Raw genomic sequence first — 10,558 nt, 5'->3', positions numbered from 1 at the left:
ATGTAAGATAAAAGTGCGCTCTCTGGCTGAATGCAAGTATTGTCATTTGAATTGAGACAATTAAGTTGATCCGTTGGATGGGACCCACTCAAGTCTCATTTCTCGGTTTTTTTTTTTTTTCTTTTTCTCACTGTATATGAGTGCTTGACGACCTTTTTGGATTGCCAGTAACAGCCTTCTTTCGAGATTGAATATCATCATCATCCCATACACTAAAAACTCGAATATATAAAATTTGATTGTTTGATTTTATTTACATTGGTAGTATTTGTCAGTGAATCTTGGGGTCCAGAACGGATTGTATAAAGAAGCCCAAGAACCAAAACAGAGTAAACAAACAAAGGGATGAAGGGACAGTAAGCCAGAGAAGCAAAAGAAAACACATTCAAAGACAAGTTAACTACTAATTTTTTATATTGCAAGGCAACTAGATTTGTGGAGTTCAAACCAAAAAAAAATGCTAACTAATATTAAGCAAATTCACTGGACCAGATCTAAGGACGAGTACAACAAACAAGACAATTATATAGTTCCCGAACAGTTGAGAATAATAGTAAATTTTGGCAAAAAAAAAAAAAAAGGAGATGAAAGGAGCCGAAAATAAAACCCGGGACTGTTGGTGCCAGTAGTTTCTCTCAGGTCCAGTATCATCAGCTGCAACAATATGTACTTCCTAGGATAATCAAGAAGATGCTACATAACGCTTCCCCTGCGTAAGTTTACCGTTAAAGCTTCTCCGGCACTAGGCTAGCTAGCTGTAAACATCTGTAAAAGAGAGAACCGTAAAACCGTTGTTAGAAATCAAATTTGCAACAAAAAACAAAATCAAGAGCACAAGAGCTAACCCAGATTACACATGATTATATCATAATTCAAGAGTACCATGTGCAGAAGCGCCTAACTGAGAGATCATGTATTTCAACTTGAATATCAACGACCCTCTAAACATCACACGATAAAACTGTGCGGTAAAATAGTTTAAACGTCAAACTTGTGTTGACCAGAACAAGTAGAAAAAATGCCGTATGATCTGGGGGTTCAGGGAGATCTACTTTTCTGTATCACTTTATCAAGTTTTCCATCGAAATCACTCAGATGTTATAAGAAATATAAAAGCACATATTTTCAAACAAGGCAACGTATTCTTGTATGTCGTAGGGAAGTATGGGGCAGAAACATGCACTAGCTACATCAACGTTAGCCAATCAAGTTATGCAAGAAAGATCAGACACCATGTGATTCAGAACCTTAATGAGGCTATGGATAAATGGCATGTTAAAAACATTCCGTATGTTGCCCTCCTGGAAAGGTCATTCTATGCAATCGGAAACTGATGCTGTTAACATTCTCTAAATCTAAACATTGAGAGCAGTCATTAAGTTACTAACACAGAAATGAGATATAAATCTTAGACGGCACACTGATGGAGGAGCGAGCGAGCGGGCTGAGACATTAATGAATTAAAAGACTCCAGTTACATGTTTTATGTTCTTTTATAATACAGATTGATAGAAATCTAAAAAATAAAATAAATAAATAAATGAATATAAATAAATAAAATCTCAGAGCTCAACTTTACAAACTTTTACATCCACGAGGAAACATTATAGACAACATCAAGGCCAAGATAAGTTGTGTTCGTGAAATCAACTTAGTGGAATTATAATGTAAAAATAAGAGGATGTAAGAGAAGAATGCAATGTAAGGTGGGCATTAAGGTAACCACGCATGTTTCTTCACTTGAATAATTTAGAAGATTTTTCCCTTATGAAACAAATCCTGTAAATTACTAGACATTTCGCACATTTCATATTATTATCAAGATATTTGATACAACATTAACCAACAAGTTCCTAGAACTAATGAAATTTCATGCAGAGAATGATGACGACCAGAGCGCTTAATGCATGAGAATCCCAGGGAGACACGGTTATCATACCAGTGGGTCAAAAATTAGGGGTAACCAACAGGCAGATGCTCAACCTACTCCCACCCCTAGACAGACGAATTTTGCATCCACAGAATACTTATCGTCGCCATCTAACTCCCATTGCTCCTAAAATTAAAAGCAATATCAACACAACTTAGTTCAAGTTAAGTTAAGCCTACGACAGAGTATTGAAATTCCTCCATATAATTCAAACTTCTCCATATCTCTGAAACATCGCTCTCATACACAACAAAATGTATCCCCTCCTAATCACATTAAGAATACTAGCCAGATAGTGCATAAAAGTCTAGGAATCAAACAACCGCAACAACATTCGTGTTAATATACAGAGGAGGAACTGAGACTTTGGGGGCAGCACACAAGCAAACAGTTTCCAATTACATATGCAACGCAACAATCGATCATTGTTTTACTACATTGCCAAGGTGCAGTTCAAACTTCCGAGCAAGAACCCTAACTAAAATTCCCAATCAGGGTAAAGTTTGGATCTTCAAAATTGACAGATGCTTCAAACTCAAGGAAGGCCCTTTCAGGCCACTACCATGAAATCTCACAAGTTATATAAAATTAAGCTCGACCATGTTGACACAAAGACATAAAACATCAAACAATCCAATCAATTTAACAATAAAAACACAAGCGAAAAACAATCCTACAATTTACACACAAGAAATATGAGAGATTTGCCTCACCATTAGAGCCGGACCGCTTGCCGTGCTTAATCCGTTCGAGCTGGACCTGCGTGTCCATGATCATCCTCATCCTCTCTACCTCCAATTCATTGGCGAATTGGATCCTCTGCTTCTCCAACTCCACCATCTGCCTCAACTTCTCGGCCTCTACTCTCTGATACACCTCCCCGAACCTCTCAATCGCTCTCGCCAATCTCTTCAACCCTTCTCCTCCTCCTCCACCGCTTCCAACCTCTCCTCCGCTCTCCCTCGCCATCTCAACCTCCTCATCGGCCTCATCGTTATCGTCATCGTCCTCATCCTCGTCCTCATCGTCCTCATCGTCAGCCCCTGCGGCTGCGGCTGCAGCCGCAGCCACAGCCGAGTAATTCATCCTGAAGAAACCCTCGTCGAGCGCCGCAGTCGATGCCGACCGCTTCTGCGGAAGCGCCACAGCCGTCACCACCGGAGCCGAGGACGGCGTCTTCCGGTACCCCAAAGGCAACGGAACGGCGACCGGCAGCGAAGGCGAGTGAGGCGAAGGAGACGCCTTCTTGACATTAGATCCGATGAGAGCGTCGAGCCTCTCGAAGAAAGGCCACGACGAGGTTAGGGTTCCGTTGGAGGACGAAACCCTAACCTTCTCTACCTTGTACTTCTTCTTGATAGTATCGATTCGGTTCTTGCACTGGACGTCCGTCCGGTGGGTCTTCTTGGTGTGGCCGTGGAGGGCGTTGACGGCGTCAGCGACCTCCTGCCAGTCCTTCTGACGGAGGTTCCCGCGGTTAAGCTCGATGTAGCGGCGGCCCCAGGCGTCGACGAGAGTGGACGTGGCGTCCTCGCTCCAGCAGTCTTCGCGGACGGGCATGGGGCGAGGTTTGGAGGAGGGCGGGGTGGAGGCGGTGGTGCCGGCATTGAACGGCGTTATTTGGAGGTCGGTTAGGTCGCCCATCGGGAAGGGTGGATTTTGGGCGTGGGAAAATTGGGGAGCGGGTGGGAATAGAGAGAGGATGGGTGTTGTTAGTGAGTAAAGGGGTCACGTCGGTGGGAGCAGAGCGCCGGCCGCATGAGGCGCGAGTGTAGGAGGGAGGTCGCCGGGATGAGCGCGTGAGGGTTTGTTGTCGATGTCATTAAGGCTTTAGTGGCTTCGATGGATTTACCGGCTCGGCTCGGTCCGTTCCCCGTCGCATTACTGTCCGCCTTATCGGATTATTTTTTTTACCGTCCCACCCACTTAACCCCATCTCTCTCTTACTCTTTTTGCCTCAAACTATAATTTTCTCTTTTTTTTTTTAATTTTGTTTCATTTTTCTTCTTTTTATATTTTTCATGACATATACTTGTTTATTTGCAGAAAAGGAAGTTATGAATCGGCAAGAAAATTTGAAATATGATCAATTAGTCCACTTAATTTGTTGTGTGATCCATTCTAATCGAAAAAATAAGGATTAGTTGTGTGATCCATTCTAATCGAACTTCAACGATTTGAATCGTCTATTTTAGAAGTCTCGATTCATGGACATTATTGCAAAAATCTAATTCAACCTGAAACCATTTGCCTATTTAATTATCACAATAAAATTTTATTATTTCTTATAGAACAAATTGTTCATCAAATATATCCGATTTGGCTAATGCAAAGATGATCTAAGAGGTGCAACTTGAAAAACAGATGATTCAAATCGTTGAAGTTCAATGTGGCGGGAACCCCTAACTGTTTCTTGTTTTAAAAAAAATAAAAAAGGAAAAAGGAGAGAATCTCTTCCCCGTAAGGCCTTCTCTTTTGAAATCTCTATTTAACTTTTCAAGGAACAAACTTCGTGTCTTAAACTATCAAACTTGGCTGATTGCGTGCCGAACTTCAGCTAACAAGTTCAAACACTAGCTAATTGCTGCACGATTGTAGTAGGAAAATTTGCTACAACTTACAAGTCTTTGTTCGTACGGGACAAGTTATGCCAACTTTCTACCAACTTTCTAGTTGTTGAAATAAGCTTTACCAAAAAAAAGCCATGCATATCGCGTATATCTTGGACTAGTGTGGGAGATATTCATCACGTTATTTTATGTCGATCAATTTGTCTTTCTTCGAAAATTTTTCTAGCATATGCGTACACAAATCATGTACAAAGTAGAAACATACTTCAAATACACAATGACAACAAGGGAGATTGAAAGAGAAGGGCATTGACACAAGAACAAAGAAATTTATCTCACGTTATAAGAGTCTGTTATAATATGCCAAACACACATAAAATTGTTTTTAATTAGCAAATTATCATACTTGTGGGAGAAATGTTATTCACCCTAAATGAAAACTTACACTACTTTTCGAATTTAAACATCGTTTTCATTTAATTTAAGAGAGTTTTAATGAAAATCTCGTAGTACAGTTTACTTTAACAAAAAATTACACTTTTACACTAAAAAGTTAATCATGTAAACCCTTTTTATTATTTTTTCTTTAATTTAATTTAGAATAGGAATATCAGTCGTATTAAAAAATGACAACGTAATTTTTCAACGTAATAAATAAACTCATGCATTTATCAGAGCTCCATTGAAGGACGCCATATTAGTGTCCCTTGGCAGAGAGCCGAGAATTGGTAGAATCTGCCACGTGTAAAGTCCGAGTTTTGCAGACAATGAAAGTGAAAGAACTGTGTGCGTCCGCATGGCAATAATGAAATAAAATTACTAGAAACAAAAATAAAACACACTTTCATAGAAAAGTATGGGGTGGGTCTTACTACTTTCTTTGTATATAGTGGGTAAGTCAGACAATTTTTTATACGATCTGTGAACTGATATTAAATAATACGAAAATTATTAGTTTTGGGTTAATTGTTAACGATTCTGATCCTTCGCATTACCGATTAACGATTCGGATCGTTATCGGGTCACATGTTAATAATCCGTTAAGATAATAGTTATGATATGTAAACGATTTTTAAAGTCTAAACATTAGGCATGAAAATTTATTGTAAGATTTATTAACATGACATGACCCGTGAACGAGTTGGATTGTTATCATATTACCTGTAAAAAATCATTAGGATAAAAAATTTAACACAATAAGATCCGTTAAAATAACCAATATAACATGAAAATAATACAAACACAATGACCAGTTTCTCATGTCTAATAGTGGGCACAGTTAGCAGACAAAATAAATAAACAACAATTAAAATGCAAAGAAACTAAAATTATATGTCACAAAGAAATGAAAGCCAAAGGTGGAGAAAGCGACCAGCCCTTCTGTGGTTCTTGTAATCGATGAAAATTGTGAGGCGCCGTTTCGAATATGAAAGAGAAACAGGAAGAGCTGCAATTTGTTCTTTTCCCATTTGTTTTTGTTTATTTATGCAAAAGTGAAATATGGGATCAAATAACATATACAACCCCTAAATTATTGCCTATAGTAATACGGTTTACAAACTCATCCACCGTAAACCCTAAATTTATAACTCGTTTAGAAGTGATTTTAAAATAATTGAAAATATATTTGGTGAAATTTTTTTAAACCCATCTTTATTAAAAATTCAAGTGTACGTATTTTGGAAAAGCATTTAAGCGCTTTATGCAAAAAACACATATATGGTGTTTCTTTTAAAAAACATTTAAATGCTTTTAGAACTCAAAATTAATTACACCAAAAACACTTTCAAGCATTTTTAGAAGCACTTTCAAACGAACAATTAAACTATTTCTGTCACATCCCGGCCCGAGCAGGATCACCTCTCGGGTCCGACTCCACCGTAGTACGATATTGTTCGCTTTGGGCCCCCAGCACACCCTCACGGTTTTGTTTCTGGGAACTCACACGAGAACTTCCCAATAGATCACCCATCCTGGAATGTTATCGCGCGCTACTCGCTTAGCTTCGGAGTTCCGATGGAACTCGAAGCCAGTGAGCTCTCAAAAGGCCTCGTGCTAGGTAGGGATGCGAATATACATATAAGGATCACTTCCCTGAACGATGTGGGATGTCACAATTTCATCAATCCGTCTGTGCGTACAAATGTTAATTTTCAGCCTAACAAGTGCATGTTTTGTGTTGACGAGGACAAATTTACGTGGACGGTGTCAATGGTTTATGTAGAGTTTGTCATTTTTATATAAGTTTGTAAAAGTATTACAACTATTGAAACATGGGCAATACAATAGTTTAGGAGATTTATATATAGTTGGCCCTAAATATATCATCCTCTCTACTCTCATGTGATCTTGCTTATTTTCAATTTTTTTGAAATAGTTTTTATGACTGAAAAGTTACAAGTTCGAGTCGTAAAAATAGTTTATTTACAAAATAATAATAAAACTGCGTACGATAAACGTTTCTTCGTAATCATCACAAAGCAAAGAACCTTATTATTTTGAGGTTGCCCTTTTTAATCTTTATGATCTTCTGATTATGGGTATGGGTCAATTGCTGCATGGTCCACTTTAATTGAAGAGTAGTTTTAGAAAGTTGGTAGCAAGGCATTTTCATTATTTATTTACTTTTGTGAATTGTTAATAAATTTGTTATGTTCAACTACAAATGATGGGTTGAATATTGCTTTCAGTGGGAGCTGATACTTGTCTAATCTATTATTCTACTGTTTCAACCACAGTATCATAAGATTTTTTTTAGTTATACATATCTTCACATTTAAGTCACGTACCTTTCCTTCAATAATTCTGCTCTAAATTATCAAAAATACATATGTATGGGTTAGGAACGGGGTATCGATACACATTTTGACACATATTTTGTAGAATTCTACGTCATCATGTATTACAACGATCCAACCATTTATCTTTTAGTTCTTATTTCAAATATCATGTCTATCAAAAATCGTCCAAATCCAAAACCATATGACATTTGTATTGAATTATTATCATTTTAGTGTTTCTTTGCCAAACCGTATTTGTTCATCTTCTATACTACATGAATATTTTAATGGTTTTGGATTTGTCTAAACTATATGCAACAATGATCTATGATTCTATAAATGATAAAGTTAAATTTAAATAGTTCGTTCATTGACATACATTATAATGTAGACTCTGCCAAATTGTGTCAAACAAATGAGTGTCGCACTATCCTAACCCTAACCCTATATATCATGCATTGTAAGCATGATTTATATGTCGTGTATATATAGGCAAGGGCCAATGGAAGTAGGAACCAAGGTCCCAGGACCACCCGAGTCCATAAAATATATGTGCGAAGGTTTTTCGAGGACTCTACGAATGTTTGGAACAAGTTTCTTTTGTGCCTATTAAATGTTTGATGTAATGCATCCTAGGATATATCGACAAGTTGCGTTGACAGCACTCAATAAATTCTCTCTATATCATTCATCAAATTGTTTCAAGTGAATAAATTGATTTTTTTTGCACGCTTCGCGCTCAATTCCTGGCTAAAAAAATTTGTATTTACCACTGGAACCTTCAAAGTTTAAATTCTGCATCCCCTATTGCATATAGGTGCAAGAAGATTAACCCATAGCTGTCTGACATGTGCCAAAAGGATCAAGTGAATGAGATAATACAATTTCAATCATATATCTGAACTCTGCGATGCCTTTTTTGGTTGGCCCCAGATGGTGGGACTGCCAGGTGCAGGAAAAAAAATTCAGATATGGGGATCGGAACATGGGGTTGCTCATCAAAGGCTCAACCATCTGCCTCTGCCACAGGCCAATGTCAAGAAAAAAGGTCAAACCCTACTGTGATTACCTTTACAGGATTCCATTCGCACCATCTCTATATCTAATTAATCATTCTCAAAGAGAACAACATGCTTAAAGACATGCCATATACCCACTTGAAACTTGAAAGCTAGTGCAAAGCTTACATTTGCATTATCCTAAGTGTGGTGAATATGTGGGGACTATCATTTCCATCCTCAGGATGACCTTGATCATCATCATCATCATCATCATCATAATAACAATTGATGCTATAATCCAACTTTACTATTAATACGGAGGTGTAATCGGTAATATAATTCATAAAAAAAAAAAACGATGCAAAAATTTTTATTTATCTCATTTACTATCATACTAAATTTCGATCCATATCTTTATATTTGACATACGTATGGGAATTATTAGTGTAATTGGAACACCAAACATGATGTAGTACAATAAAACGTACTCATGTTCATTATAACGACGTAGATACGACACCTACAATATAAATTTGTTGTCCACGCATATGATAATGCATGGATCGATTACAATATATTTGTGGTTGTGTTCGCACAAAATATGAGAACTAGCTAGCTACTGATGTACATATGTAGTAATCATTACATCAATATCCAACATAAAAGGATTACCGACACAGATGACAACCTTGTGTGCTGTATGATCATTTCCGTTTGATTTTTTTAGTCAAAATAGTCTTAAATGGATAGAAATTATCATTGAGATTATCCACCGTCAATCATTTTGGTTCATTCTATGAAAAATATCTGTTAAATTAAAAAAACCATCAGTTTAAGGAGAGAGATTGATTTAACAAATATAACCTCAATTTAACGGAGATTTCTCATAGAATGACCAAAATAGTTGACGTTGGACAATATCAAAGATCAAAGTGAGAAGTTATGCCAACTTTAGAGATAATTTTAGATAAAGATTTAAAGTAAATCAAATATTCCAAGGCCACTTCTATAATCATATCGCAATCACACCTTGCGACTTTAATTCATTTCCATATGTATGATATGCAGCACAGTAGTCTCTCTCCTCAGATAAACTTCTCCTTCCACATTGATAAAGAAAAAAAGAAGAAGAAAAAACTACTCCTTCCACACGAAAGAAAACAGAGTTAAGCAAAACCAGAACAATTTAGTTTCTTGATCTTCACCCCTCTCCAAAAATTACAAGATTAAATAGATTTCATAATATCCATTGCATGAAATAATTAAACAAAAACCACAGACAGACATACGGATTAATTACCATGAGCCAATGATTGAGACCCTCTCATAGAACTTGTTTGCCTATTATTTCTTCTTTCCCTATTTTTTTCTATATATACAAAACAAGAAACAAAAAACTAAGAAAATGGCAGAAAATTAAGGAAATTGAAAGAGGTAGAAAAAAGAAAGAATTGGCAGTAGTACTTTTTCCTCTTTTTTTTTGCAAACCCTACTAAAATATATGAACCTTCAAGACAAATGATAAAACTAAGAAGAAGAAGATCAAAAGAATGAAAATCCGCCAATATTACACATCACTTGGTGACTCACAAATGCTCTCTAAGTGCGGCCTCCAAACCCCAACACGTCCTCGCCGCCGATCCCGCTGCGACGAATGCTTTTCCGACAGTATTTCGCTCAAGTACCGATCATTTATCAACAGGTTGGTCATGGCGATGCTGTTCAAAACAACGTTGTTGTTGTTGGTGACGTTGTTGTTTTCGGCGTCTTTGATTCGCTTCTTCTTCGCCGACGACGATCTTGTCCTCCCCGTCTTTTCGGACGTCTTCGAAGAGGCAGGCATCGGCATGAGGAAGTAAATCTTTCCTCGTTGGAGTTCCGCGTCAGGCGGAACGATCACGATCTTGGGAACGACCCCATCGTGATCGGACGCCGACGAGGAGGGCTTCTTGAGGACGTGCTTAGGGTACGCCTTCATGATCTCGCTGGCCCGGATTGTGCCGCTGATTTCCTCGACTCTGCCGTTAGAGTGTACGACTCGAATCACGTCCAAAGCTCCACATGGAAGAATGCAAGAGATGCAGCACCTGATGGTGTTTTTCATGGCTAGCTGCTGCCTCCTGCTGCTCCTGCTTTCTAGCTATGTTTTTTCTCTCCCTCCAATGGTCTCTCTCATAGATTGAGAGAGGACAGAGAGAGGAAGTGAGGGAAGCAGTGAATGAAAGAGAATATGAAAGAGAGAATACAGAAGTTTCTTTAATTAAAAACCCTTTTCTA

At 37.8% G+C, this 10,558-nt stretch overlaps 2 protein-coding genes across 3 annotated transcripts; both read right to left on the bottom strand.

The window, feature by feature from the left end:
- Positions 1–390: 390 nt before the first annotated feature.
- LOC103944092 (trihelix transcription factor ASIL2-like) lies at positions 391–4,000 on the bottom strand. 2 transcript variants are annotated; one of them, XM_018646701.2, is made up of 2 exons: positions 2,644–3,971; positions 391–765 (listed from the first exon to the last, which is right to left on the bottom strand). In XM_018646701.2, exons 1-2 carry the CDS (start codon positions 3,572–3,574, stop codon positions 752–754), a joined length of 945 nt encoding a protein of 314 aa, XP_018502217.2. In that variant the 5' UTR covers positions 3,575–3,971; the 3' UTR covers positions 391–751. The 2 variants fall into 2 exon arrangements, with proteins under 2 accessions (XP_018502217.2, XP_048447237.1); XM_048591280.1 differs by lacking the exon at positions 391–765 and adding an exon at positions 1,787–2,056 and having other exon boundaries at positions 2,644–4,000.
- A 5,594-nt stretch (positions 4,001–9,594) lies between these two features.
- On the bottom strand, positions 9,595–10,558 carry LOC103944091. The gene has a single exon (XM_009354492.3). It carries the CDS (start codon positions 10,383–10,385, stop codon positions 9,849–9,851), a length of 537 nt encoding a protein of 178 aa, XP_009352767.1. The 5' UTR covers positions 10,386–10,558; the 3' UTR covers positions 9,595–9,848.

Source organism: the organism of the source record quoted next, unplaced genomic scaffold (genome assembly GCF_019419815.1).
Source record: "Pyrus x bretschneideri cultivar Hongxiangsu unplaced genomic scaffold, Pyrus_bretschneideri_v1 Contig33, whole genome shotgun sequence".
NCBI classification, from domain to species: domain Eukaryota; kingdom Viridiplantae; phylum Streptophyta; class Magnoliopsida; order Rosales; family Rosaceae; genus Pyrus; species Pyrus x bretschneideri.
The sequence above is the reverse complement of the archived record's forward strand: the minus strand, read 5'-3'. Positions and strand labels throughout refer to the sequence as shown.